Here is a 24,466-nt window from a genome sequence, read left to right as displayed (position 1 = left end):
CTGGAAGTTCCGGATGCGTAATTCCTGTGCGCGAAGTTCGGGTCCTCGGCCCTGGGGAGGGTTTAGAAGGGAGCGCACTTCCGGTGCCCTTTCTCCCGCAAGCGCCGAAGGCCCCGGACCCTCGTGTGAAGGGGTGCGATCTCTAAACTGGAGCCGGGTAGAGGCGGGCCGGCACCTGCTTCTGACCTCTGGTGCCGCCGGCCATAGGATCGGACATGGCCCAGAACTTGAAGGACTTAGCGGGGCGGCTGCCCTCCGGGCCACGGGGCATGGGCACGGCACTGAAGCTGCTGCTGGGGGCCGGCGCCGTGGCCTACGGCGTCCGCGAATCTGTGTTCACCGGTGAGCAACCTCTGCCCGCTCTCCGGACTCCCCCCACCCCCGCTAGACCTCTGCCCTGTCCCTCTGGGTCCCCGCCCTCACCCAGACCCTCACCCCGCCCGCCTCCCCGAGAAGTTAGTAACGTACTCTCAGCAGTGTTTTGGCCTGACCCCCACCCCTCTCCCCACAGTGGAAGGCGGGCACAGAGCCATTTTCTTTAATCGGATCGGTGGCGTGCAGCAGGACACCATTCTGGCTGAGGGCCTTCACTTCAGGTAATGGCGGGCAGAGCGGACTGACCCTGACCCCTTCACCCTTGAACGCCAACCCACCAATGGTTGTAGTAGGGCTTTCGAAGGATTCAGAGCTGCTCTTTTACTGCCCCCTCCCTCCTTCTGCTGGAGCAGTGGGTGCTGCCCAAAACTCGGGCGGCACATAAACTGTTCTCCAGAGGGAGGAGAGAATTTCTCATTGCCCATGGTCATTAAGAGGTGGAGCAGGCCAAAAAACGCGTGGTGAGGGAACACCTGGAGAAACTAGTGAAACTGCAGTCCCCTGATACCTATCCCTGTTCCTCCCCTGCAGGATCCCCTGGTTCCAGTACCCCATCATCTATGACATTCGGGCCAGACCCCGAAAAATTTCCTCCCCCACAGGCTCCAAAGGTAGGTCTGGGCACCTGGGAGTCCCTGCCAGATGGCTCCATAAAGTAAGCAAGGAAGCCTGGCAGATCCTAGGGGAGGAGGATAGTGTCACATCCCTTGGGTCTTGGTTTCCTCTTCTGCAAAACAGCTATAATAAAAGGACCTGCTTTTGAGGTTAAAGCAGTACGATTTGGACACCCTGTGTGTTTGCCCATATCTATCAGCTGTCCTCCCCACTACTGTAAGTTCAGTGAGGGCATTGTTTGTTCTTTGTCTTAGTCACTGTGTAGATCAAAGCCTTATTCTAAGACCTTGTTTTGTTTTAACTGCTTGACTCTCCAGTAGTTTCTATCCAAGTCTATCCAGTAGTTTCCCCTGTCGTGGGGAAACTTGGCCCACTTTTCACGGGTGAACCTTTTCCCTTTTAGACCATACATAGAAGCTGTGTCTTTGAGATCACCCAGAGCCCTTTCTCGTGTGCGTGGGCGCGTACACACACACACACACACACACACACACACAGAGGCATGCGCACTGATTCAAGTAGCTCACCTGTAATACACTGTTTTTAGTGAAAGTGGCTTAACACTCTCTGAATGGTAGGCCCTGCCAAAAAAGGACTCATAAAACACAACCCTTGTCCTCAAGTCCATAGTCTAGTAAAGAGAGAGAGAAAGAGAGAGAGAATCCCAAGTGGGCTCTGCAGTGAAAGCACAGAGCCAAACGCAGGGCTCAACCCCACGAACAGTGAGATCATGACCTGAGCCGAAACCAAGAGTCAGACGCTTAACCGACTGAGCCACCCAGGAACCCCAAGAATGCAAATGATTCTGATGCAGCGTGAGAGAGCCTACAATAGAAGTTGAACACAGTACAGAAGCAAAATGAGAAGTCAGCTTTACTGGTGGAGAGCTTGTGAGTAGAGAAGACTTTACAATGGGAAAGGATACATTTGGCCTGTCAGCCTGATCACCCTCCATTCCCCAGGGGAGTTCCAAACCGCACAGCACTGCGTTAGGTGTAGAGGGAGGTGTGTGGAGGAGGAGATGCTTGGGGAAGGGTTCTTGGCTAAGAGACCAGAGGAGGCCCCCATGGCCTGGACCACCCACTGCTGACCTCACTCTCAGACCTGCAGATGGTGAATATCTCCCTGCGAGTGCTGTCTCGACCCAATGCCATGGAGCTTCCCAGCATGTACCAGCGCCTGGGGCTAGACTACGAGGAGCGAGTGCTGCCGTCCATTGTCAATGAGGTGCTCAAGAGTGTGGTGGCCAAGTTCAATGCTTCACAGCTGATCACCCAGCGGGCCCAGGTCTGACCTGTCACCATCTCACACCTTCCCTCCTAGGCCTCGAGCAGTGGATATTAGGAAAGGCAGCTTATTAGAAAAGGGTCATGACTCTGGCTCCCTTTTCAACTTAAAGCTGTACTAATGTCCGCTGAGAAACCAGGAGAGTCAAGATCAGCACTCAGTAGCAGTCAGCATCAGGAACCAGGGGAGGAAACAGTGGCAAAGTCTAGAAGTGTAGATTATGTTGGGGAGAGTGGAAGATGAGGAGTCCCTGTGACCTGAGAAGACTGGACCAAGTCCTTTCCAACTCAGATGTTCTAGTGAGGAACTAAGAAAGGCTTAGTGGTTTTCTGCCGTTCTCAGGAGATCTGGTATTCAGACAATCACAGCAATGCCCTTCCCTTCCGGTTCTCCAGTCCCTTCAATCCACCCGCCCCTCCCTGACCCCCAGGTATCCTTGTTGATCCGGCGGGAGCTGACAGAGAGGGCCAAGGACTTCAGCCTTATCCTGGATGATGTGGCCATCACAGAGCTGAGCTTTAGCCGAGAGTACACGGCCGCTGTGGAAGCCAAGCAAGTGGGTGAGTTATGAGAGGAATAGGGTTTCTGAGAAGGCAGGAGGTAGGCTGGGGTTCCTGACACCTCATATCTGTGACCTCCTGGCTCTCTCCCACCACAGCTCAGCAGGAGGCCCAGCGAGCCCAGTTTTTGGTGGAAAAAGCAAAGCAGGAACAGCGGCAGAAGATTGTGCAGGCCGAGGGTGAGGCCGAGGCCGCCAGGATGATATCCTTCTGCTAGAGAAGTCTCTGCCCAGCCCCTGGAGCACCCTGCTTCCCCTTCTCCCTCATGGGCCGGCTGATGAGACTAAGGCGAATGCGACTCTGTGCTCTGTCCTTGGCTCCCTGGGGATGGAGGTTTTGAATGGGGTCTGAAATCTTAGAGAGGTGCCTGAGGCCTGGCTCCTCACTGTAAGGCAGATCAATAGCACTGCTGGCCTTGCCTCCATTTCTGCTGCTGCCTCCAGTTCCTGGCAGCTGCCTGCAGGGGGGCCCACAGATGGGGACCAAAGTGGGACTAGGCACGAACTATCTGAGCGCAACCTTGGATCTGACAGTCCAGAGAAGGGCTGGAGTAGGAAGGATGGGGCCGCGGGTTGAGACCAAAACTGGACCTTGTGTGAACCCTTAACCCCAACCTGCTCACCTTGGAGAAGCCCTGAGCAAAAACCCTGGCTACATCAAACTGCGCAAGATTCGGGCAGCCCAGAACATCTCCAAGACGGTGAGCACAAGAGCCCAGTGTCCCCCAAAGGCTGCCATGAGTCTGGAATTGTTTTAAGTGAAAGCACATTGACGCAAAGGGATTCAAATATTGCTTACTGGGGTTTCTAACTCAACCTGGCTTCTCCAACACTTTTCTCCATGAAAACAAAAGGCATGACCTTTTGTTTCTGCCTCTGTTGTGGTGTCAATACATCGCTGTTGCTCACTGCTCTGGATCTTTGAGGGCAGAAACCATGCCTTAACTTGTCACCGAGTTCCTAACCCACACGTATTCAATCAGTGGTTGTTGACTTGCAAGGTAAAAGTCCAGGCGTGAATTCAAACATCTGTTTATTTCTCGCCCTATAGATTGCCACATCACAGAACCGTATCTATCTCACTGCTGACAACCTTGTCCTGAATCTACAGGATGAAAGTTTTACCCGGTGAGACACCTACACAAGGGGGCATCACAGAGAGCATGGGACCTGAGTCTGGTGGCTTGAAAGACACCATTTCTGTGAACAGTTAGAAAAGTGGATGGTTGACAGTCCCGAGCTTGACTCTCGTAAGATTGGTCTTACGAGGTCAAATAGGATTTATCTTGTAAAAAGCACTCTAGTTGTGAGGTTTGGTCTAACTGAAGAGTAGTGAAAAATGATACTCTGTTCTCTTACTCGGAAAGCCCTAAAATCCATTGCTGCTCTAGGGCATGGGAGGAGTGGTAGTGGTCAAGGGAATCAGTCTCCCTTCTCAGCGTGACCTTCCTGGCTTCCAGATGTTTTTCTTTTTTTCTTGGGAGCAGAGGTGGGCTTAGAACTGGTGGGGCCTGAAACTGTTGGATCACACATGCATTTCTCTTCTCTTTCTGTGTTTCCCGTTCGTCTGGTGACCTGGTATCCGCAGGGGCAGGTAAGTTGTTGACTCATCCTTGTTTCAATAGGGTCTTGCCTCTCCCAGTACTTGCCTCCTCCCCTGTGGCCTCACCTTTCTCCCCTCATCGCACGCACACCCTCACCCAGGAAGGAGGGAGTGGTCTGAGGTGCTCTCCCTCTCACATTTATGTTCCCTAATGTCTTCCGTCTGTCTGGTTTCCACAGTGACAGCCTCATCAAGGCTAAGAAGTGAGCCTGGTGACCATGAACTCTGCCACCAGAGAAGTGGGTCTGTTTCTCCCCTGGTTTTTGAGGAGCCAGCTCGGGGTCCAGCACACACACACCCCCATCCCACCCTTCAGTATCATGTGATGGTCCCTTCTGCATCTGGCCTCCCAGCCCTTCTTGGATGAACAAAGCCTGACCAATTTTGGGGGGGGGGGGGGGGGGCGGGGAATGACTTTGTTCCTCCCTGTGTTCGCCAGAGGTGCTGGGACAGCGTGATTTCCTACAGTGTTGGTTCCTCCCTCCAGGTTGGGAGGCAATAACCACCATCCCAGGAATTCTCAATAAATTTTTATTAGTTAAGCTTAAGTCTTTGCATCGTGTGTCTGAGTTGGGTTAGGAGGGTCACGCATGCGCACGTTAGTGTCATGCTCCCCTGGGTCTTTCTCTGCGTCTGCCAGCAGGGGGCGCCGAGATTCTGGCCGGGGCAGTTAGGGAGGCATTAAGAGCCTGGGACCTGCTGCTTCCCGGTGGAAGCCCAGCCGAGTCAAATCCAAAACGGCCTAAGCTGGGAGCAGCAGGGCCTCAGACCCTGAGGCCCAGCTGCACTTCTCGCTCCACCCTCCACTTCTACCACATCGCCAACATCGATTCACCAACATTTCCTTTTTTTAAGGCTGGAGCAGCTGTGGCTTTGCTGAGCTAGACCAAAATAATCTGATGACCCCAACACAAGCTGTTTCCTTGGCAACAAGGCTCTATGTAGCTGTGGGGGAAACCATTTGTGCCGGTCGAGGTCCTTTATGTGTTCAAAAGCCCAGTGGATCATGTTCTTGCCGTGGGCTACCCATACTCAAATTTCTCAGTCATCAGCTGTGCGAAGCTGTTTGTGGAGCAGGGTTTTACCTGTGGAGGTCGGATCTTCATGCCAGCAGCCCTGGGCCCCCAACAGAGCGAGTGCCTATTTTCAGTCCCCACACGGGCTGCCTCCCCTTCCCAAGACAGCCTTGGCCACTCATGCATTAGAGAAATGAAGCCACTGCCTGTGCCTGAATGCCGCAACGGCCCCTGTTTCCCACCCCTTGTCTTTTGGGGGGAGACCAGGAACATCTGGAGTCATCAGCACGGGGGTGGGGGGTGGGGGCAAAGTATGTATAGAAACTACAGAGTGCAGTGGTTGGGGAGGAGATGAGTCTTACAGGGTTAGGGACCGGGTTCATCTTCCGCTTCTCCCGATTGTTGAAGAAAAGTAGATTTATTTTCCCCTGCTCTGCAGGTAAGTGTCATAAAAGGGACAAGGAGATGAACCAGATATGTCAGCCCAACTCCTCCGGAGCTAGGACCCTAAGATGAAATCGACAATTAGACAAAAGACGGGTCAAGTGACCTGAATCAGTCGGCCACGAGTTCCTATCCACACTTTATTTCTTTCATCTTCCCAAGGGGAGAAGAGAATGGAGGTACCTGGTATGCTTCCAAATCCTGCTGGGACTCTAGAGGCAGCCATTTTGTCTCCTCCCCATTGTTCCCTTTTTCTAATGATTTATACCCCCCATCCAGAGGGGTAAAGGTCAGAGGTTGTTCCTTAGGAGGCCTCCATGGTCTTCGGGGCTCCCTGAAGGTCACTGCCGAGGGAACCGGCCGGGGGCCATCTTTACCAGACAGTGTTAGGAGCTTCACAATTAGACCATCCAACACTGTACTGGAAGATGGACCCAGAGCCGGCCGACATGCAGCTCCAGGCTAGAGCTGACCAGTCGCTACAGGGACCCTGGCCGCAGTCCAGGTGAGGTCTCTTGAGGGTATGTGAGCGGATCCCAAGCTCAAGGTCGGCTGTGGGTTCTGGATCCACCAGATGACAAATCACACTGGGTTGGGGGAGGGGCTCGGGCCATTGTGTCCCTTCAGTGGGTAGCCAGCCAACGGAGAGCCACCTCTTTGGCAACACACTTCACTCAAGACGAAGGGGGTTCCACGGTGTGTGGGGAGGTTCGGGAGAGGGGGTTGCAGCCAGCGGGGGGCTGGGGGGCCTGAGGCGGTAGATGTCGCTGACACGGGAACGGGGGCCTCCATCATTACCCGGCAGTATTAGAGACTCCCAACCAGCACCCAAACACTGCTGGGTAAGACGGGGGCCCCTGCCCAGCCTGCCCACCTCCAGGTCGGGCAGTCCTCCGCCCAGGCTCCCTGTGGAGAGGCTGCAGAACCCTGGCTCCCATCCCCCACCACCCGAGTCCCTGGGGACACTTCCGGGTGAGCCCTGTAGCCCGCCACCAGCCCCACCCTAAGTTGCTGATCCACTGGGACTCAGGTAGGTCTTCCGCAGGCCCCTGCCCATCAGTTCTTCACCTCTGAGCCCCTTCCCCAGCCGCCCCCACAGCTTGTCCCTGATCCCCCCACACACACCGCTTCATCGGTCTCCATCCCCACTCGGTGGTTCCTGGCCCAGCCCCAGAATCCCTCTCCCAGTGGCCTTTACCTGTCACCGGGGCCGCCTGACCCCCACAGAGTGAGTGCCGGGGAGAGGAAGGGGAGTCAAGGCCCAGGATTCAACGGCCTAGAGCCCGCCCGCCCGCCGGGCCTCCACTCTTCCTCCTTCCTTCTCCAGGGCCTGGCGGGCGCAGGCTCCTCACCTGGGCCCCGCCCGCCGCCCCTGCGCACAGGTGTGTCCTCCTGCCATAGGCTGCCCCCCCACCGCCTTAACCCCTTCCCTCCCAGGGCCAGCCGCGCTGAGGCCTGGCCACCCCGCTAGGCCTCCCACCCTTTCCTAGAGATCCCTTCTCTCCTACCCGCCTCCTCTGCCCCCCAGCCTCCCCTAGGGAGCCTGGTCCCCAGGGGGGGAAAGAGAGGGGATGTCTCTGGGCTCCCCACAGCTACCCCTGCCCTCGCTAGCCCCTTCCTCCGAGGCCAGACAGCCCTGAGGTCAGCGAGGGGTCAGCTCAGCAGGGATTGGGTTGTGCCCTCCGCCTGCCAGGCATCCCTGCCTGTTGACGGGTGTCTTCAACCCCCCAGCAGGGTGTCTCCCCGTCCTCAGCCCTAAAGTTGGGGAGCCCACCCCTGCCAGAAGGCCAGAGCTGGCCAGGAGCAGCAGTACTGACCCTACCCTGCTGGTGAAAGTACTGAGCTGCTGTCCTTCAGCCCTCCTAGCCATCCCGTGGGGAGAAACGCCCCTGCTGCTCCGTGGGAAACGGACCGAGCACCCCGGGGGCAGAGCTGCTCCGGGACCCACCTCAATGCCCTGGATGCAAGTCCCAGCCTACGGAGCAGTTGGCCCAAGGGTGGTTAGAGGGGTGGGACCTGCCTTTCTTTTGTGCAGCTCTAGGCGTTGCCGGGAGAGAAGAGTCCTCCCCGCGCCCCCCCCCCACCCAGGCGGCAGGTGACGCTCCACCCCACCCCCACCCCCTGGAGGGCGATGGCTCCAGGAGCTATTGTGTGGCCCAATCCAAGCTCTCCTTGGTCTCCCAGCTTCCTCTCAGTCTCCTTTGTTTGCATCCTTAACACCTGTCCGTACTTATTTCCTGTTTGTGGGCTTGTCTCCTAGCTCCCCAACAGGAATTGTCTTGTTCACATCATGCCCTCAGCACTGCTCCAGTGCCTGTGACACAGTGGACACTCAAGTAAAGCACATGCTAATGAATGACAGTAGGGGCCAGCCCACCCCTCGGCCTCTCCTGCAGCAGGGAGCTGGGCCTTCCTGGGCGGGACCCTCACAGGCTTAACTCGCCAGGAGAGGGGCCTTAATTCAAATCAAGATAAAGCCTTAACACAAAGAAGGGATCCTTGGTAGTCCACCCTGGACACAGGGCAAGGCCGAGGGGACAAAAATAAAACTGCCCAGGAGCACCAGGCCAGTAGGGGCTCCCGTCAAGGGAGGAGCACAGCGCACGGGAGCCCAGAGAGGGGTGGGGCAGTGGGTGGCACCAGGCCCCTGCTTCCTGGCTTGTACTGGTCTCAGCTCTCAGATCTAGAAGTCAGCGCTAGAGGAGTGCGGTTGTGTCCCTTCAGGGCGACCAAGGCTGCCTCTCCAGGAGTGTGTGCTCCGCAGACAGACGGCCCGAGTTCAAATCTCAGAGCCTCACTGCTCGGTAGCTGTGTGTCTGCGAGCAAGTCATGTGACCTACCCGTGCCTCAGTTTTCCCCACGGTGAAACAGGAATGACACAGCCACCCACGGTGAAACAGGAATGAGTGTGTAGTCTTGTAAACAGTGCCTGACACGTGGCAAACGTGTAATGAATTATTGTTGCCAGTTACGACCTTGATCCCTCACCTCAATGATCTTCACAACCACCCTCAGGATCATCCTCCATTTTATTTTATATATAGGTTTTTTTTTTTCTTTTAACCGAGGTACAGTTGACGCACAATGTTCCATTGCCTTCGGGTGTACCAATTACCGATTCCACAAGTCTATACGTTATGCTACGCTCTCACAAGTACAGTCGCCATCTGTCACCATGCAAGGTGCCATTACAGCACCATTGATTATATTCCCTGTGCTGTAACCTTTCATCATTCTCCATTTTAAAGAAGAGACTGAGGAATCTGGCCCACGGTCACACTCCTGGTGTGTTAAGCAGAGTCCAGAACCAGGTCAGGTCAAAGGTGAAAGTCAAGCTTTTGTGCTTTTGTACACACACACACACACACACACACACACACACACGGCTCCCTGCTCACTCCGCCTCCCCCAGTCCCCTTCTGAGCTCCTCAGGCCCAGGCAGTCACAGTTAGAGACCCACACACAGTGATCCTAGGGGCTTTATTTACAAGAGTATAGGGCCTGATGCTGCCTGGAGTCTCGCGGGGCTATATACAGGGTCAGGAAGAGGGAAGTAGGGACACAGCCACTTAAATTACAATAGAATGGGGGTGGGCTCCTCAGTTCCGGCCGTGCGTTGGCCCACCGGAGGCCTCTGCAGGGATCAGGGCTGAGGCTGCAAAGAGAAGGGAGGAACGGAGTAAGGGGGTGGCTGGAACCGAACCGGGGAAGGGGAACAAGAAGGTCTGGAATGGCCGGGAAGGGCAGGGGAAGGCCGCAGCTACCGCATCCATCCAGGGGAAAGCACTGGACCCAGCGATACTGGGGGGCAGGGCAAGGAGGAGCCCTAAGCAGAGGGGCCATACCCCGCCTCATTTCCTCTTGAGGGAACCCTTGCTCTTCTCCTTGTCCGCCGACCGCTGCTTCTTCACCTTGTCCTCCTTCTTGTTCTTACTGTGCAAGTTCTCATATACATCCTCCTTGTGTCTGCAGGTGGGGTGGGCAGTTGGCGCAGGTCAGGAGACCGTGCAGGGTTACCCAGCTCCAGCGGCCCCGTCTGGCCCACCCCATTTCACAGGTGAACAAACTGAGGCCAGGAGAGAGGAGACCTGGTCACTGTCCTTTCACTAGACTAGAAGCTCCTTGTGGGCAAAGGCTCCATCTTCTACACCAGGAATACTACTGATACCCAGCACAGACCCGACATAGACATAGGCCCGACCCAGGAAATACTTGTGAACACAGGTAGTAAGAGTCAAGCTTGAGCTTGAACCCAGGTCTCCCTGACAGCAGCACTTGTCATCTCTGAAAGGGAGGGTCGGGCCGAGGAGGAGGAGGGGGGAGTAGATGCTGGGAGGTGGCAGGCGGGGGTCACTCACTTGGAAGAGGTGCGGGATGCCTTGGCATGGGCGTTCTTCATGGCTAAGGGGTAGGTGATGTTCCCGTACTCTGACTCCAGGCCCTTCTGGGACTGTGGGCAGAGGTGTGGTGGGAGGGCGGTGGTCCCAGCAGGGACCAGGTGATGCCCACGCCCCCCCACAGCTCTGCCAGGCCCCTCTCTACACACACCTGAATGACCTCCAGCTTCTTCTTGGTGGTTTCAATGAACTGGGCGATGGCCACATAGATGAACTTGTACTGCGCCTCGGTCTGCACCATGCCGGAGCGCTGCGCCCGCACCATCTGGATGGTCTTCTGGATGTCGATGTCACAGTCCAACCCTGGGCGGGCATGGCAGTTGGACCTCAGGCTCAGGCGGAGGGGGTGACCGAGGGGCTGCTCACCCAGCCACCCACCTGCGTCTCCCACGGGTCCCGCTCACCCTTGGTGGAGATGCTTTCCATGAGCATGTCGATGACGATGATAGTGCCCGTGCGGCCAATGCCTGCGCTGGGGAGGGAAGGGGGCGCCGTCAGAGGCCTCACCGGGAAGGGAGAGCCCCGGCATTCAGCTCCAGCATGGTAGCATGAAGAAACTGAGGCTCCAGACAGATGAGGTAACACTCCCGGGGTCACAGGGCCGGCAGGCCGGAGGCGGAAGCTTCCCTGGTTCCGCACCCACACACATCACTTCAGCCCAGGGATTTGTAGGCGGGCCGGCTCTCAAGTGCTCTCAGGCCAGCCGGCTGCACCCCAACTCCCCGCGCCACCACTTCCTGCTTTGACGCCTCATTCCTGCTGCGGGCTGCTCCCTACTCTGGAGGATCTAGGAGCCCCAGCCCCATCAAGGTCCTGCCTGCCCCACAGGCACTCCGGGCCTCCCCTGGCCCTCTCCCACACCCTTGGCCTGAATGAGGCCTTCCCTGCACCCCGCCCCTGCCCTTCTAAAGTTATATTTAGAGCTTTTTAAAGCAGGGCTTCGTTTCCCTTTTTTCCTTTTTTTTTTCAGACCCTGACGGCAGGGAAAGGGCAGTCCTAGAGACAGCAGGGCACAAAGGGCACTGGGGTCAGGAGCTGTGGAGAGGTTGGGGAGCCACGCAGTAAGGGCTGTCCCCTTCCCCACCCTGTGCCACCACCCTTGGGCAAACAGCCCCAGGGAACCTCACGACCCCTCGGAGACTGCAGTCCCACCCCCTTTGCTGGGCCCATCAGGCTGGTGACCTGAGTTGCACTGTCTAATTTCAAACCCAGATTGTCAAAAATAACCCCCCCCCTTACCCACTTCCTTCCTGTAGCATCTAAATAAAGGCCATGGGGATTTCAAGAAGTGGAAGGGGGGTAGCAGGAGGGTCGTTGTGGGCGATGGGCCTGCCCCTGGAGGCAGAGCAGAGTCCCTTAGATGGCACGTGGGGGGTACCCCCAGTCTCAGCCCACCCAGCCCTGCCCCAGGACAAGCAGTTGCTGGTGGGAAGAAGGAAGAAGTGTGAGGCCCTCGCAGCCTGGGGTCACTTGGAGGGAGTGGGTAGGGAAGCAGAAAAAGCAGGCTCCCGTTTCCCCATTCTCTTCCTGCTGTGAGTTATTAAACCATTCACAGCTCCCATTTCTTCAGGGATTCACTGTATTCCCGACACAGTGACGGGGTCTCATTTAACCCTCAGAGCAACCATAGGAGATCTTGAATTTACAGAAGACGAATCTGCGGGTCAGAGTAACCAAGCAATTTGTCCACGATCACACAGCCGGTGAGTAGCAGAACTGAAATTTAAAACTACGGTCTCTGTCCAGGAACCTGCACCCACTGCTTCCCATGCACCCAGGCCAGGCGGGCTGTGTAGGCCCATCTACAGGACTCTGCCCTTCAGGCCTGATGGGGTCCCCCCCCACCTCCTTCTTGCTGTCCCCCCACCTCCCCGTTTAGCAGGAACAGGGTCTCCTAGTCATGAGGTTCTGCAGTGGAGCTAGTGATGCGTGGGCCCCTCTGGAAGAGATACCACCCGTCGCCACGCAACCCTGGAGGCCAAGCTGGGGTCACTAGCTGGGAAGGGAGAAGCAGAGAAGGCTAAGCGCCCCGGGGGCTACAGAGGGGAAAATGAGAAAACGTAGGGAGCCACACTGCCCCCCAGATGGGAGACGCTTGGGGCCGAGAAAATATATACGCTGAGTAAGCCCGTGTGAGGAAACAACATGACCAGGACCGAGGTCTATTGTGAGTGTCCGTGCAGGCTCTCTCGCAGACCAGCTGGCAAGCTGCTGGGCCTGTTTTCTCATCTGTATGTGGCAGGGCTGGATGAGACGGTACATCCAGGGAAGTCTCGAAGTCTCTGAAGAAGCCACCCCCAGGCACAGGATCAATCAGTGGGGTGGGTTCAAGCTTAAGTTTCCCACAGGGGTCTGGGGCCGTCAAGGAGCCCGGATGAGGCTGGGATCAGGGGCACGGACGCGTGAAATGCATTAGCTCGGAAAGCAGTGTTTACGATGAGCAGCACGCGACACTTAGCAGGATTTACTGGCCATCACGACTACTAACTTCATCATTGTTCTCACCTGCAGTGCACAATGATGGGTCCCGCATGAGGCAGACTCTCCTGCCGCTGGTTGATCTGATCCAGGAAGCTGAGGACACCCCCAGGCTCGCTGGGGACGCCATGGTCAGGCCAGCTCAGGTACTGATAGTGCCAGATCTCCCGAACCAGGTCCCCCTGGGCAGAGTGCATAGGGCCAGTGCCCTCTGTTCCCACACACCACCCCGTCCCACCCAACCAGACATGAGAGCAGCTCCCAGGAGGGTCCCGGGAGTGAGACGAGGATGGAGGGGACACTCACATTGTCCAGCGGGGAGACCTGCAAGGTACGGAGTTTGTACTCAGCTGTGTCGTGCTCCCCGCAATTGGTTACTGTGTACGGTCCATAAGCGCGCTGAGTGCCCACCTCTGGCCAATATGGCACACATTTGTTCTGAAAAGGGAGGGTGGAGGTGAGGAGTGAGGCACAGAAGCGACACACAGGGACCTGTTCCAGGCCCTTTGCCAGGTCCTGGGTCCCTGGCGCTGGCCCAGTCAACAACATTTGTTGGACGAATGGATGAACTGGCCGAGAGTCAGAGACAGGATCCAGTCTTGGCTCAGCCACCAAGAGGCGGTGAGACCTGACCAGCCACTCAACCTTGCAATTCATTCGGGAAACATCTGCAGGTGCGCACGTTGTACGTGAAGTTGCGGAGACCAGGCTGGAGTCGCAGACACAGCGAAGACACGGTCTCTGCCCCTGTGCCTCTAGGAGGTCACAGAGAGGCGAACGGGGTTAACAGAGCCACTCGGGATCAGGGTAGAGGGAGAGACTAATCCTCCCTCCAGGTTACGGAGGAAATCACAGGTGGCTTCACAGAGGAGGAAGCATTTGAGCTAGGTCTTCAAAAACAGGGAGTCTGTCCGGCAGAGAGAGTGCAGAGAGAGAGGAAGTCATTTCCTAGCAGAAAGTGAGCTGATGCCAAGGCGTGGAAACCTGAGGCAGGGAGTGTTGTAGCGAAGTCACCCCGCCTTGACGGCCAGGTCTCAGAGTGTGACCTGAAGACAACTGGGAGCCACTGAAAGGTGTTCAAGAGAGGGAGCAGCTTGATGGGGTGTATGCTTTGGGCGGGACCCCTTTGACTCCAGTGCAGAAGTGCCGTAGAAGGGCACGGCCCACAGGCAGGGATACCGGCTGGGTGGCGGGGTAAGGGTGAGGGGCAGACTCCAGGGAGATTTACGAGGCAAGGGAGGACAGGAGGGCTGTGGCTTGGATGGGGACAGGTGGGGGAGGGGCAGGAGGCAGGTTTGCTTCCGGACACTTTAAGAGGTGCCTGGGTGGCTCCATCAGTTAAGTGTCTGACTTCGGCCCAGGTCATGATCTTACAGTTCATGAGTTCGATCCCCGTGTTAGGCCCTGTGCTGGAGCCTGGAGCCTGCTTCAGATTCTGTGTCTCCCTCTCTCTTTGCCAACTCGCACTCTCTCTCTCTCTCTCTCTCTCTCTCAAAAATAAACAAACATTTAAAAAAAAATTTTTTTTTTAAAGGAAGAAAGCCCACTTAAAACCGGGGTCTGGTGGTCAGGAGCGCCCCAGGTTGGAAGCAGGGATCTGGGAGACAGTGCTATCCAAGAGTGTCTCTGTGCCTCAGTTTCCCAACAAGGGTTGGACTTTGCCCTCTGAGGGGACTTTCTGCCCTGGCGTCTGGCATTTCTTTGGTTTAATGGCGATGGATAACAAAGCACTGGGGCGGGGGGAGGGGAGGGGGAAGGGGTGGGGATCAGGGGACAGCATGGGACTTGGCCCTACCCGGCCTTTCTCCACCTCTCGGGTGGTCATGACAATGACGCGGGTGTTCTCCTGCCATGCCATCTGCCAGAAGTCGTTGACTGTGGCCTCCAGGCAGCCCTGGCTGGCGATGTAGGTCTTAGCGTTCTCATCGGGGCTTAGCAGCTGGTTCTGGAAGCAAGGGTAGAGAGATGCATCCCAGGACTGTGAGCCCCTGCACCACCACCCTCCTCACCACCTAACTTTGCTACGTGTCTCTGGCTCCAGTACCCCCGTGAGATGGGGAATCCCCAGGGCCCAGCCTCTCCTCCCATGTGACCAGCAGGCGCCACTGACCTTGACGTAGTTGGCATTGATATAGTCGGACCCAGGGATGTTGCTGTCACGTCCTTGCAGGATCACTCGGGTGTGGTCGACTGGGGGTGGGCAGGGAGGAAACAAGATGGGCCTGGGTCAGCCAGGTACTCACCAGCCCCTGGGTCAGACCCTTCCTAAGCTCACAGGCCATTCTTATCTTAGAGGCCAGGAGGCTCTCGGAGCACTGTGGGCAGGTGGAGGTGGAGGATCCACATGGGGAGCGGGGTTGGAGGTCTCAGGAAGGAGGGCGGTGGATGTCTAGTGCGGGGAGGCTCCAGTGGGAGGGGCAGAGGCTTTCTGCAGGAGGGAGGCCCTGTTGTGTGGGTGAGGAGGTGGACCCTCCTGGGGCGGGGAGTAGGGACCTTATGAGATGGAGGGAGGTTAGCTGGGGGAAGGGGAGTCTCCTGGGTGAATGGACGCTGCCCGAAAGTGGGAGGGATGAAGGCAGCCTGGGGGCAGGGTGCTCACAGGGAAGAATGTTCTTGTAACGGTTCTTGCTCTTGTTCTCTGGCCTCTGGCCTTCCAGCCGCTGGTGCAAGTTCTTTACCTCCTGCTTCTGCAGACTCTGAGGGGCAAGAGGGGGAAACTGAGTGCCAGCCCCCGGAGAGCCATCCGCGCACGGAGATAAGACGGGGCAGACCAGTGTATGGAGTGGGGAGAGAGGGGACGGGTCTCACTTCAAACTCCTCCCAAAAGCCGGCTTTGGCTGTCTCCTCCGACTCCTGCTTCTTGTTGAGTTCCAACACCCGATTCTCAATGTCAGCTGCGTTCACCCGAGTGGCATAGTACGGCTGGGCGGGGACAGGTGAGAAGTCAGCGCCCACTTGAGAGCACAGAGCTCCTGGGTCTGAGGGATTGCCAGGCCCGCCCCTCTCACCTGCCGCAGGTAGACGAAGGCACCCGAGGCCTCCTCAATCCCCGTCTTCTTGAAATGCTCCACCAGGTCTGTGAGGCTGTCAAAGGTCTCTGAGCCACCCACCGTGTAGCGTCCACCCTGAGGGATGCCAAGTCAGGCCATTCTGCATGACTGAGTCTCCCTCCCTACACCCCCAGCCTTGGACCAAAGCCTAGGCTGATCCTCCCCACTGCCGGGGCTTTGAGCATAGACAGGAGCCCCGGCAGGATGCCTTCCCCGCTGCCCGGCCTTACCTCACACATGACCTTGATATGAGTGACTCTGAGTGGGGAGCCAGGGCCAGCCTTGGGCTGGTCGCTGAGCACGGACAGCACAAAATCTCCAGGCTGGCTGAGACTCTCACGCACGAGAAACGTCCAGGGCTCACCTTTGGCCTGCAGCAGTGTCTCTGCCTGCCCCCCAGACATGTGACCGTGGTACCACCTATAGAAGGCAACATCAGGGAAGGTGACCCCTAGGCCAAGGGGCAGGCACTGAGCAGAGACATTCACAGAGAAAGGGAAATAATAGAGTGACTATGATGTGCCAGGCGCTGTGCTACATGCTTTCAAATCCACCGCCATAGTTGGGTCCACTGCTCTCACAAAAATGTTGAGAGGTAGGTACGATCCCATTTTGCAGATAAGGAGCCTGAAGCTGGGCCCAAGGCCCTTGGGTGGTAGCCAGGCCCGCCTCTGAGAGCATGAGACAGAGGCAGAGAGGCAAGCCACATCCAGAACAACTGTAGGGGAGAAACCGAGGAAGGGTCTCCATGAAAGCCAGGGCTGAGCTAGGGAAAGAGGAGGGGGACCAAGAGAAGCACAGAGGCCAAACTCTGCGCAGAGAGCAGTGGAGATTGGGAGAGACGGAAGTCACAAGGGAGTCATGATGGGGACAACTCCCCCCCTGGGTGGCAGGGAAGACAGACAACCCTGCTGGGGAAACAGGGGTGTGGGGGGCTCTGAGGTGTCCAGGGTGACATCACTGAAGGGGAGGCTGGGGCTCAGAGGGGCTCAGAAGGGCAGAAAGCGGAACTAGGACCTTTCCCCAAAGCACACCCCCTTCCCAGGAGGAAACTGTAGCCCCACAATGCCCAGCCCCACAGGAAACCACGTGATGGAAAAAACACAAAACTCCTTCTGGGGAGAGAGTGAGAAGTGAGGGTGTGAGGTTTCCTCAGCCCAGGGACCAGGGGAGGGGGCATTTTCCAACCGCAGGGATGGGGGGAGGAGGGGGGGACCAGTCTGTCTTGCCCCACCTCGCTCCCTCCCTGTCCCCAAGCAGCACCCCAGGCCACCCTGTCCCACCAATCAGGGATAGACCAGGGCCCCCCCCAGGCAATGGGGAGGGGGCTGACCCTCGTCCCCCTGGCCCAGGATGAGGAAGTTTCCATGCAAATGTCAGGCTGACCATAGGCAGAGAGCTAGCCATTGGCGGGACAAATGCAAATTTCCTCGGAGGAGGGGAAGAGGAGAGGCAGCGGGCCAGGGCTGGGAACACAAAGGACACAAAGGGAGGTTTGGAGAAGGAGCCTCCCCCCCCCCCCCCCCACGCAATCCCAGGGTCAGGGGTGAGCCAGGCATGCTGGCGTCCTGGCGTGGGTCACCGAAAGGGCCTCTTGGAGTCAGTTTCCCTGGCCTGGATTCCCTCCATCCTTCCCTGCCCCCCAGCCCCCAGCTCTGCCCTTCTCCCCCTTCTCCCAAGCCATTTGAAGCCAGGCCCCAGCCTCTCCCCAGGGGGTCTGCTCAGCTGCTCCTTCCCTCTTCTAGCTCCATCCACAACCTACTGCTTCTCCAGGGCCTCCAGCAACCCATCCTCCTGCAGGGAAGATGCCGGCTTTGGGCAAGGAGAAAGAGAGGTACCGCGCTGAGTTCAAGAGGGTCTAGGTGGCAAAGGCCCCTTAACGTTGCAGGTGGGGCATAGGAAAAGAACGAGAGGGAGCAGATACCCAATAAGGACCAAGGAGGGCCACCATGAGCAAAGTCATCCATGCTTGGGCTTCGCGCCTAGAAGAGGTGGCTTCAAGGCAAATGGATGAGTGGCTTCATGTTGGCTGGTGAGTGGTGCCCAGCGGTGGGCCCCGGGGCCTTCACCTCAGCCTCACCCAGTTCTAACTCTGAATCAGTGACTTGAACAAAAATACTGATGTGAGTTGGGAGGCACGCATCTCAGAAAGACCGAAAACGGATAGAATCAAGATTCACAATCGTTTCAACAATCACCACCCAAATACAGGACAAGGGCAAGTTGGCTTGGCCCCAGGAGTGTAAAAAAACAACAACAACAACAAAAACAAAAAATCCCTTAGAGTTATCGGGCTGCCCTTCATCTTAATGGAGCTGTCATTGAGATACAGCCACTAAAGTGAGCCATGGTGTAATGCCGAATGTTCTGGTCCTCCACCCCACCCCCCACCCCCCACCATGCTTTAGGGAGACCACATAGGGAGCAGCCTGCCCAGTCGTGGGGACCACATCTTTGAAGCCAAAGGGACAGGGGAGAAATGCCTTGAGTGTCCTGTGCCCAGGTACTAGGCCCCTTGCACACACAAACATATCGGACAGTTTTCAACTGGTCTGTGTTCTGGTCAAGCTCTACCAAGCCCCCAAAAGCAGACCCGTCATCACTGTGTTGCTGAGATAAGGCATTAAATGTCGTCGTAAATACAAATCTCCTCTGCCCCTCCTCAACATTCGTCTCTCTGTGTACCAACCTGTGCTGGGGGAGAGAGTGGCTAAACGAAGGCCGATTCGGTTCCATAGACGGAAGAGCTTTCTAACAACAGAGCTGGCCTACTGTGAAAGGCGGCCACCAGGCCTCTGCATCACGAGCAGGCCTGGGAGGCCAGCTGACAGGGACCCCGGAAAAGGGCAGGAGGATGTTCCCTGCTTTCTCAGGGGTTGAGGGGGAGGCTATGAGGGGTTAGTGCCCCGAGACACAGGCCCAGGATCACATGGAAGAAAGAGGCCCACGGAGCCCCGGGAAGGATGGGAAAATCAGGGACGGGGTGGGGGGGGGGGGAAGGCAGCCCACCTCCACGCGGGGGTGGGTCAGGGTATGAAGCCCCTCACCTCTCGCTGGTGGGGTCGGAGCAGTTCAGCGGGTACTTGAGGTGGATGATGGTGCCATCCCGGTCCTGCAGGACACCCTGCTGCTGTGTGTAGTACTCCACCAGCTCCGTCAGTGTCGCAAACTTCTCCCCTCCATACAGGTCATAGAAATCTCCCGAGTTCTGGATCCGAATGTGGGTCACCTGATCCCCGACCCTGCGGGGCACCAGACAGTGAGGCCAGTGGGTGTAAGAGGAGAGGTAGGGACAGAGAGGGGGATGGGCTGGGGTCCTGAGCACGGGGCACACACAGGGACGGGGTAGACAAGGAGCGGGGATGGGGGACATGCTGGTGCTGGGGGCTGGGAGGTTGGAACCGAGAAGGGAGTTGCAAAATGTGGGCCCTGGCTGGAATTGAGGGCCACCTACCTGACGGAGAGGGAGAAGTCGCCCTGGTTCTTGCGACTGGGCCGAGCCAAGAAGCTCCCATGGACCCCGCGGCCCTTGAGCAGCGTCTCTGCATCCAGCCCACTGAGGTCTCGGTGAAACCACCTGTAGGCCCGGAAGGCAGTGAGGAGAGGTCCCTCCGGCAGCAGGGCACCCTCGCCTCCTGTCTACCGTGGTTCCCGGGACCTTACCTCACCATCCTGGGGGCTCCCTGAGAGGAAGGGGGTGCAGGGAATGAGATGTGCTGGTGAGCCCAGGCAGGCCGCCAACTCCCAGCGCCCAGGCCGCCTCACAGCCCTGGCGGTCCTGGTTCTTGGGCTGCCACTCCACTGGCCTGGGACAGCCGGCAGGGCGGGGACAGGAAGGGGCGCGGCCGACCCCTTGGGGGAACTCACTGTACTTCTCGTTTTTGGAGCAGAGCGCAGAAGAGAAGCAGAGCAGGGTGGCAGTGGGGGTGGGGAGGGGGCCCACTTCCCACACGTCGTCTGCCATCAAAGGCTCCAGGAGCATGGCACTCCGCAAGGGTGACGACACAAGAAAGAAGGACGCAAATGTGCCTTGCAGCCCACAGGCGAAGACCAGGCTTCGTAAACGTGAGCCCACTCGCAGTCACATGCCAACCCTTCCTCCTCCACCAGCCGCGTCCGCACAGCCTTCCCTGGTCCAAGCTAATAATAATGGTGACACTGAGGGGCGCCTGGGTGGTTCAGCTGGTTAAGCGTCCAACTCTTGATTTCGGCTCAGGTCATGATCTCACGGTTCGTGGAGTTGGAGCCCCACATCAGGCTCTGCACTGACAGCGTGCAGCCCGCCTGGGATTCTCAGTCTCCCTCTCTCTCTGCCCCCCACCCCGACTCACTTGCTTGCATGCTCTCTCTCTCTCTTTCAAATAAATAAATAAATAAACAAACAAACACTAAAAAAATAACGGTGACAGCCACAACTCTCATTTCACGGAGTCTCCCTGTATGCCAGGCACTGTGCTCTCATGTCATTTATGTGCCTTATCTGATTTATCCCTCATCAGAGCCCCAGTGAAGCAGGCGCTATCTTTATCCCCATTTTACAGACAAGGAACCTGACGCTCAGGGAAGGTAGGGAACTTGCCTGAGGTTAGGCAGTCAGTTAAGTGGCGGTGCTGGGATGAACCCCACAGGGGTTCCAAGGTCAGTGATTTCAGCTCCTGTATGCCAGGCCTTAGGGCTTCAAAGAACAGAGGTCGGGACGTCCTGTCCACTAGGGAAGGGGACACTTCCTAACAGCCACAGCCAAGCAGATGCTTACAAAGGGAGAGGTGCCCTCGCCTCCTCTGACCTACCCATCTGAAGAGGTACCACTGGGGCACTGGGATGGACAAAATAGCAGCTGGCAAACATACACCTTTTCTACTTCTTGCCCTAGTCTTTGTCCCTCTGTGCCCTAACCAGCCAGTGGAGCCAGGGAACAGAATGCAAGGGGAAGCAGAGCTGGGAAAGCAGGTGGGGGTAGAGCTTCCACGCCCCCTGGGGTCCTTCCACCCTATACCTGGGCCATAGGTTCTTGTCAAGGGGGTGGCTCTGAATTAGCCAGAGCTCAGGACTCTGACCAGGGGCCTGTCTCCTGAAGACTGAGGTCCCTGCCATTGACTGATATTCTCAGGGCTGGATGACCTCAAGAAGCCCTACACACTAGAAGTTCACGATGCTCCCTGTGTGTAATCCCACAGACAAACACAACACGCCAAACCAAAACGAGGAAAGCAATCTAACAAAGGGCACACAGAAAGCTCTCGTACTGGTGGCTTCCCCTAGGGAAAGAAACTAGGTGGCCGGAGGAGAGGGCTGGGAAGGACATTCACCTCTCCCTTGTACCTGTTTTTTTTAATGGAAGGGTAATTGACACACAACGTTCCATTAGTTTCTGGTGTAAAACATAGTGATTCAACATCTCTATATATTATGCTCCGCTCACAAGCATAGCCGCCATCTGTCACCACACAACACTATTACAACACAACTGACTGTATTCCCTATGCTGTACCTTTCATTCCCATGATTTATTCTATCCGTAACTAGAAGCCTCCACCTCCCACTCTACTTCATCCATTTTGCCCCCTCCCACCCACCTCCCCTCTGGCAACCATCATTTTACTCTCTGTGTTCATAGGTCTGTTTCTGCTAGTTGGGTGTTTGTTGTTGGTTTTTTTTTTTAAGATTTTTAAAAAATGTTTTTAAATGTTTATTTATTTTTGAGAGAAACAGAGACAGAATGCGAGTGGGTTGGGGCAGAGAGAGAGGGAGACACAGAATCCAGAGCAGGCTCCAGGCTCTGAGCTGTCAGCACAGAGCCCGACGCTTGAACTCACGGACTGTGAGATCATGACCTGAGCTGAAGTCAGGTGCTTAACTGACTGAGCCACCCAGGCGCCCCTTAAGATTTTTTTATAGTAATGTCTACACCCAGTGTGGGGCTCACACTCACGACCCTGAGATCAGAGTCACATGTTCTTCCAATTGTGACAGGAGACGCCCCTGTTTTGTTTTGTAGGTTTCACATATAAGTGAAATCGTACAGTCTTTGTCTTTCTCTTCTTTTACTTAGTACAATACCCTCTAGATCCATCCATGTTGTCACAAATGGCAAGATTTTTTTTTTATGGCAGAGTAACATTCCATTGTACATATATACCACATCTTCTTTATCCATTCATCTGTCTATGAACATTTGGGCTGCTTCCATTCCTTGGCTACTGTAAACAATGCCGCAATGAATATAGGGGTGCAGATATCTTTTCGAGTTAGCGTTTTCATTTTCTTTGGGTAAATGCTCAGAAGTGGGGTCATTAGATCAAATGGTGTTTCTACTTCTAATTATTTGAGCAAACTCCATACCGATTTCCACAGCGATTGCGCCAATTTTCATTCCCACCAACAGTGCGCGAGGGCTCCCTTTTCTCCACATCCTCATCGACACTTGTTACCTCTGGTCTTTCTGACTCTAGCCATTCTGACAAGGGTAACGTGGTATCTCATTGTGGTTTTGATTTGCATTTCCCTGACGATCAGTGATGTTGAGCATCTTTTCATGTGTCTGTTGGCCATCTGGATATCTTCTTTCCCTTATATCGTTTTGAATGTTGTAGCATGTGGGTATGTATTACCTTTATAAAAATGAATAAATTGACTGGGAGGCGGCAATTTCTGGGGAACAACTGGGGTGCTGGGAATGTTCTACGTCTTAATCTGGGTAGTATATACACAGGTGTATGTAAATGTGACATTCATCAGGCCGTACGCTTAACATTCATGTGCATTCTGTATGCTAGACCGCAATAAACACTAAGGAAAAATAGTAACAAAGTGTTAAAGCTGAACTGAAGTATTTTTCCTACAATGACTACTTTATCACTTTTCGAAATATCAAACATCGGTTCTCCCCCCCCCCCCAAAGGGGCTCTCCCCGCCTCCCCCTTCTTTCTGGTACCTGGGAAGCTTGGTCTGTTTACCGTATGACCTAATACCGACCATCCCTTGAGTCCTGGACTTTGAGCCCCGTCAAAAGGCCATGAACTCCTTCCCGGAGCCAGGGGCAGCAAGAGCGTCTGCGGAGTCGGCCCTGCCACAGTGGGGTCCACAGCCAATCTTGCCAACCTTCGAATGTTCAAAGGCTAGCACGCCACCTCATGCAGAGTTTGTGTCGAGTAAACAAGCTCATCGACAGCCACGTACATGCCTGATCCCAAGTTCAGCTCCTGTTTTTACACACACACACCCAGCTTGTCACACACACAGGACACACATACACAAACACAAACAGTCCCACGCACGCACCTCGCCATCCTCGGCCATCTACACACATACCCGGCCCGGTGCAAATACCCACACACGGACACACCATCCTGACCGCATGTGAAGTTGTGGGTCCACGCCTCCCTCCCCACTGCTTTACTCTGCTTGGGGCACCCTGTTTCCTGTTTCCTTTGTCCCCACAGGAGGGCCTCTGCTCAGGGGTGCTGGACTCTTGGTCACCACATGACTGGCTCTTCCTCACATCCAGCTCTCAGGGCACATGTCACCTCTTCAGGAAAGCCCTCCTGGATCCCTCCAGTTAGGGACGCCACTGGCACCCCCGGTCACTTGCTAGCACATGAAGCTGTTTTCACGTTTCTGCAGAACACTCCTGAGAATCTAAAAGTGTCCTATTTACTGGGTTCTTTGTGTAGTCTGCTGCCTCCCACTGGAATGAAGCTCCGTGAGGGCAAGGACCCCATCTTCTTCACTCCATTATTGCCAGCACCGTAAAAGGTACCTGGCACAGGTGCCCCGGATGCATCTGTTGAATGAATGATGCGTGGGAGGGGGACGCAGAGGGGCACCGAAGGAAAGTAGAATGAACACCAGACGTTGGGAAGTTACATGGGAAGAAGGGGGAGCTTTCTCAGGTCTGCCTCCCAGACACGTTATGTTTCAGATGATGTGGGCGACCCAGGGTTTCTGGTAAGCAGACAGCAGAAGCAGGAGGCCAGAGAGTGAAGGGAAACATGCAATGGAGAGAATAAATACACATCTGGTCGGGGGAAACGAGCTAGACAGAGAAAAGGAGGAGGGGGCAGAGGGGTATGAATGAGCCTAGAGTTCCTCAAATCTTGAGGGAGGGACAGGAAGTAGATCGCCCTTATGGTCGCACACCTGCCAGGAATGAGCAAGAACCCTCCCTGCCCCTCTCTCCCAAACTAAGAGGAGGCCGTGGCAGCCAGGTGGAGCCGGGGACTTACCCACCGGACAGCATCTCCCCAGAGGGATGGGGGAGTCACAGGCAGAGGGCCACAAGGGGTGGGGCCGAGCCTGGGCGCAGCTGTGCACAGTAGCCCCAACAGGTGAGGAAGAACACTGGGAACTCAGCTACTTCCTCCTTGATGCAGCCCTCCAGGCCAATGGCACCACAGCGACGACGACGAGCCCCCTGACTAGTGATCCCTGAAAAAGGGACAGGTGGGCGGGGCTGGCCTCAGACTGCCCACAGAGGCCGGACTCTACCTCCAGCCCCGCTGGGTAGTCCAGGGCCGTCGTCCTGGCCTCCTTCCTTTGGGAGGGGAGGAGCCACTTGGAGCTCCACCTGGAGCTCAAGCTGACAGAGCAGCTGGAGGGAGGGCGGGTGGAGGCAAAGACCAGGAAGTAACCCTGGCCAAGGG

General features: G+C 56.2%; 2 protein-coding genes, 1 long non-coding RNA gene and 1 other non-coding gene across 5 annotated transcripts in view; 3 read left to right on the top strand and 1 right to left on the bottom strand.

Annotated features, from left to right (window-relative positions):
• The first annotated feature begins 36 nt into the window (after window positions 1–36).
• The window catches only part of PHB2 (prohibitin 2), a 125,774-nt gene continuing 101,344 nt past the window's right edge, over window positions 37–24,466 (top strand). The window contains exons 1-8 of the mRNA XM_053199616.1: window positions 37–342; window positions 512–596; window positions 907–986; window positions 2,093–2,277; window positions 2,708–2,837; window positions 2,936–3,039; window positions 3,460–3,537; window positions 3,888–3,965. Of these exons, the coding sequence (XP_053055591.1) occupies window positions 216–342; window positions 512–596; window positions 907–986; window positions 2,093–2,277; window positions 2,708–2,837; window positions 2,936–3,039; window positions 3,460–3,537; window positions 3,888–3,965 (867 nt within the window). The 5' untranslated portion in view covers window positions 37–215. The remainder of the gene's footprint in view (window positions 343–511; window positions 597–906; window positions 987–2,092; window positions 2,278–2,707; window positions 2,838–2,935; window positions 3,040–3,459; window positions 3,538–3,887; window positions 3,966–24,466) is intronic.
• On the top strand, window positions 3,108–3,369 carry LOC113603781 (small nucleolar RNA U89). Its single transcript, XR_003425465.1, has one exon. It is a non-coding gene; the product is annotated as a small nucleolar RNA U89 (small nucleolar RNA).
• On the top strand, window positions 3,972–4,987 carry LOC128316339 (uncharacterized). The gene is made up of 2 exons (XR_008300088.1): window positions 3,972–4,430; window positions 4,619–4,987. It is a non-coding gene; the product is annotated as an uncharacterized LOC128316339 (long non-coding RNA).
• On the bottom strand, window positions 9,361–24,399 carry PTPN6 (protein tyrosine phosphatase non-receptor type 6). Of its 2 annotated transcripts, none has more exons than XM_027074170.2 (16): window positions 24,050–24,399; window positions 19,279–19,401; window positions 18,872–19,066; window positions 16,055–16,244; window positions 15,783–15,899; window positions 15,583–15,696; window positions 15,374–15,470; window positions 14,885–14,964; window positions 14,570–14,719; window positions 13,081–13,212; window positions 12,802–12,956; window positions 10,701–10,768; window positions 10,448–10,599; window positions 10,258–10,349; window positions 9,745–9,865; window positions 9,361–9,554 (listed from the first exon to the last, which is right to left on the bottom strand). In XM_027074170.2, the coding sequence occupies exons 1-15, from the start codon at window positions 24,061–24,063 to the stop codon at window positions 9,751–9,753; spliced, it is 1,794 nt and encodes a 597-aa protein (XP_026929971.1). In that variant the 5' UTR covers window positions 24,064–24,399; the 3' UTR covers window positions 9,361–9,554; window positions 9,745–9,750. The 2 variants fall into 2 exon arrangements, with proteins under 2 accessions (XP_026929971.1, XP_026929972.1); XM_027074171.2 differs by lacking the exon at window positions 24,050–24,399 and adding an exon at window positions 19,488–20,068.

This window comes from Acinonyx jubatus, chromosome B4 (genome assembly GCF_027475565.1).
Source record: "Acinonyx jubatus isolate Ajub_Pintada_27869175 chromosome B4, VMU_Ajub_asm_v1.0, whole genome shotgun sequence".
NCBI classification, from domain to species: Eukaryota; Metazoa; Chordata; class Mammalia; order Carnivora; family Felidae; genus Acinonyx; species Acinonyx jubatus.
Note: the sequence above shows the minus strand (reverse complement) of the source record. Positions and strands in the feature narration are given on the sequence as shown.

Bases quoted from the DNA above. Each gene is read 5' to 3' on its own strand.
- PTPN6 (XM_027074170.2), bottom strand. The intron at 15,900-16,054 runs GTAAGGCCGGGC...GGCATCCCTCAG, and splicing joins ATATCAAGGTCATGTGTGAG to GGTGGACGCTACACGGTGGG. The intron at 10,600-10,700 runs GTGAGCGGGACC...ATGCCCGCCCAG, and splicing joins GGAAAGCATCTCCACCAAGG to GGTTGGACTGTGACATCGAC.